Source organism: Eimeria mitis, genomic scaffold (assembly GCF_000499745.2).
Source record: "Eimeria mitis Houghton genomic scaffold, Emh_scaff4439, whole genome shotgun sequence".
In the NCBI taxonomy this organism is placed as follows: domain Eukaryota; phylum Apicomplexa; class Conoidasida; order Eucoccidiorida; family Eimeriidae; genus Eimeria; species Eimeria mitis.
This window is the reverse complement of record NW_013572754.1, coordinates 1,464-3,143: the sequence shown is the minus strand read 5'-3', so window position 1 is coordinate 3,143 and position 1,680 is coordinate 1,464. Positions and strand designations below refer to the sequence as shown.

The 1,680-nt window shown below is 59.4% G+C and overlaps 1 protein-coding gene across 1 annotated transcript in view; it reads left to right on the top strand.

The window, feature by feature from the left end:
* Positions 1-242: 242 nt before the first annotated feature.
* Positions 243-1,680, top strand: part of EMH_0075160 (uncharacterized protein) — a gene marked incomplete at both ends in the record, with an annotated part of 2,578 nt that continues 1,140 nt past the window's right edge. The window contains 2 exons of the mRNA XM_013499559.1: positions 243-633; positions 1,324-1,632. Of these exons, the coding sequence (XP_013355013.1) occupies positions 243-633; positions 1,324-1,632 (700 nt within the window). The remainder of the gene's footprint in view (positions 634-1,323; positions 1,633-1,680) is intronic.

Below are 1,680 nucleotides of genomic sequence, written 5' to 3'. Positions count from 1 at the left end.
GAGAGCGACGCGCTGCTGCTTGATCTAGCGAGCCTGGCCAACTGCTTGCTGCAGGGTCTGCTGCAGCAGCGGCTGCCTGCTGCAGCAATACAGCAGTTGCTGCTGCCGGGAGTACCTCTAGAGAAGACAGCTGTCGCCTACGCCTTGCATGCGTTTGAAGAGCAGCAGCAGCAGCAGCAGCAGCAGCAGCAGGATGCGCTCGGTCTGAGAAGCTGCTGCAGTTCATTGAGGGGAAGGTATCCATGCTGGGGGACCCCCAAGGCTCAGCAGCAGCAGCAGCAGCAGCAGCAGCAGCAGATGCAGCAGAAGCAGCAGAAGCAGCAGCAGGTGCAACAGAAGCAGCAACTGATGCAGCAAACAGGCTGGCTGCGAGCTCGTGCTGCTGCTGGAGTAAGAGCCTTAAAGCTGCTGCTGATGCGCCGCACTGCAGCAGCATCAGTACCTGCTGCAGCGTACAGGACGCATGCAGCAGCAGCAGCAGCAGCAGCAACAGCAGCAGCAACGGGACGGGAGATTTTGGTATCGAAGCAAAGGCCTTATCTGCAGCAGCAGACAGATCGACAGCAGCAGCAGATACGGCAGCAGCAAGAACAACACCCACAGAAGCAGCAGCAGCAGCAGCAGAAGCAACAGGTGAAGGGTTTCGGTTGCTGCTGCTGCGGCTCCTTGCATGCACCAGGCCGCATGTAGGGGCCCTGCGGCAGCTGCGCCGCTGCTGCAGCAGCGGGATCACAGTCGTTTGCTGCAGCAGCAACGGGCAGCTGCTGCAGCAGCTGCTGCCGCTGCAGCTGCTGCTAGACCGAAGTACACTCACAACAGCTGCTGCAGGCACAGCATCTTCAGCAGCAACTGCAGCAGCAGCTGCAGCAGCAGCAGCAGCAGCAGCAGCAGCACCGCTGCTGCGCTCTTGTCATCTGTTACATCTCAGCAGCAGCAGCGCACCAGACTTTGCTGCTGCTGTGCATCGAGTTGCTGCTGCAGTGGCTGCTTCACCTGCCAGTGCTGCAGCAGCAGCGAAGACATGCTCCTGTAGAGGCTGCTGCTGCTGCTGCTGCGGCAGCAGCAGCTCGCAGCAAGAAGACCAGCTGCATGCACAACTCCCTGTTGTTGTTGCTGCTGCTACGGCGCCTTTCGCAAGCCTTGCTGCTGCAGCAGGTGAATCTCTACACTACAGCCTTCACGCTGCTGCTGCTGCTGCTGCTGCTNGCTGCTGCTGCTGCTGCTGCTGCTTCCCTGGTTGCTGCTGTTGCTGCTGTTTCTGCCCCGACATTGTTATATGTGCTGCTGCTGTTTCTGCTGCTGTTGCTGCTGCTGCGTCTTCAGGTTTTACTGTCTTTGCTCCGCTGCATGCAGCAGCCGCTGCAGAGCAGCAGGGGGTGACCCTCAACAAGCAGCAGCAGCAGCAGCATCAGCAGCAGCAGCAGCAGCAGCAGCAGCAAGTCAAGTTACTGAAGTGCTTCGAGCATATGGACATCGAATCGTTACGGAGAACGTACGGACTGCAGGCTCCGCAGCAGCAGCAGCAGCAGCAACAGCAGCAACAGCAGCAGCAGCAGCAGGAGCAGCAACAGCAGCAGCAGCAAGATGATGACGAGACAGCCCCTGTGTATGGAGAACGTGTTGTGCCCCTTCGTGCGTTGGAGTGTCTCGACAGCTGCAGCAGCACCACCTCAATACAAC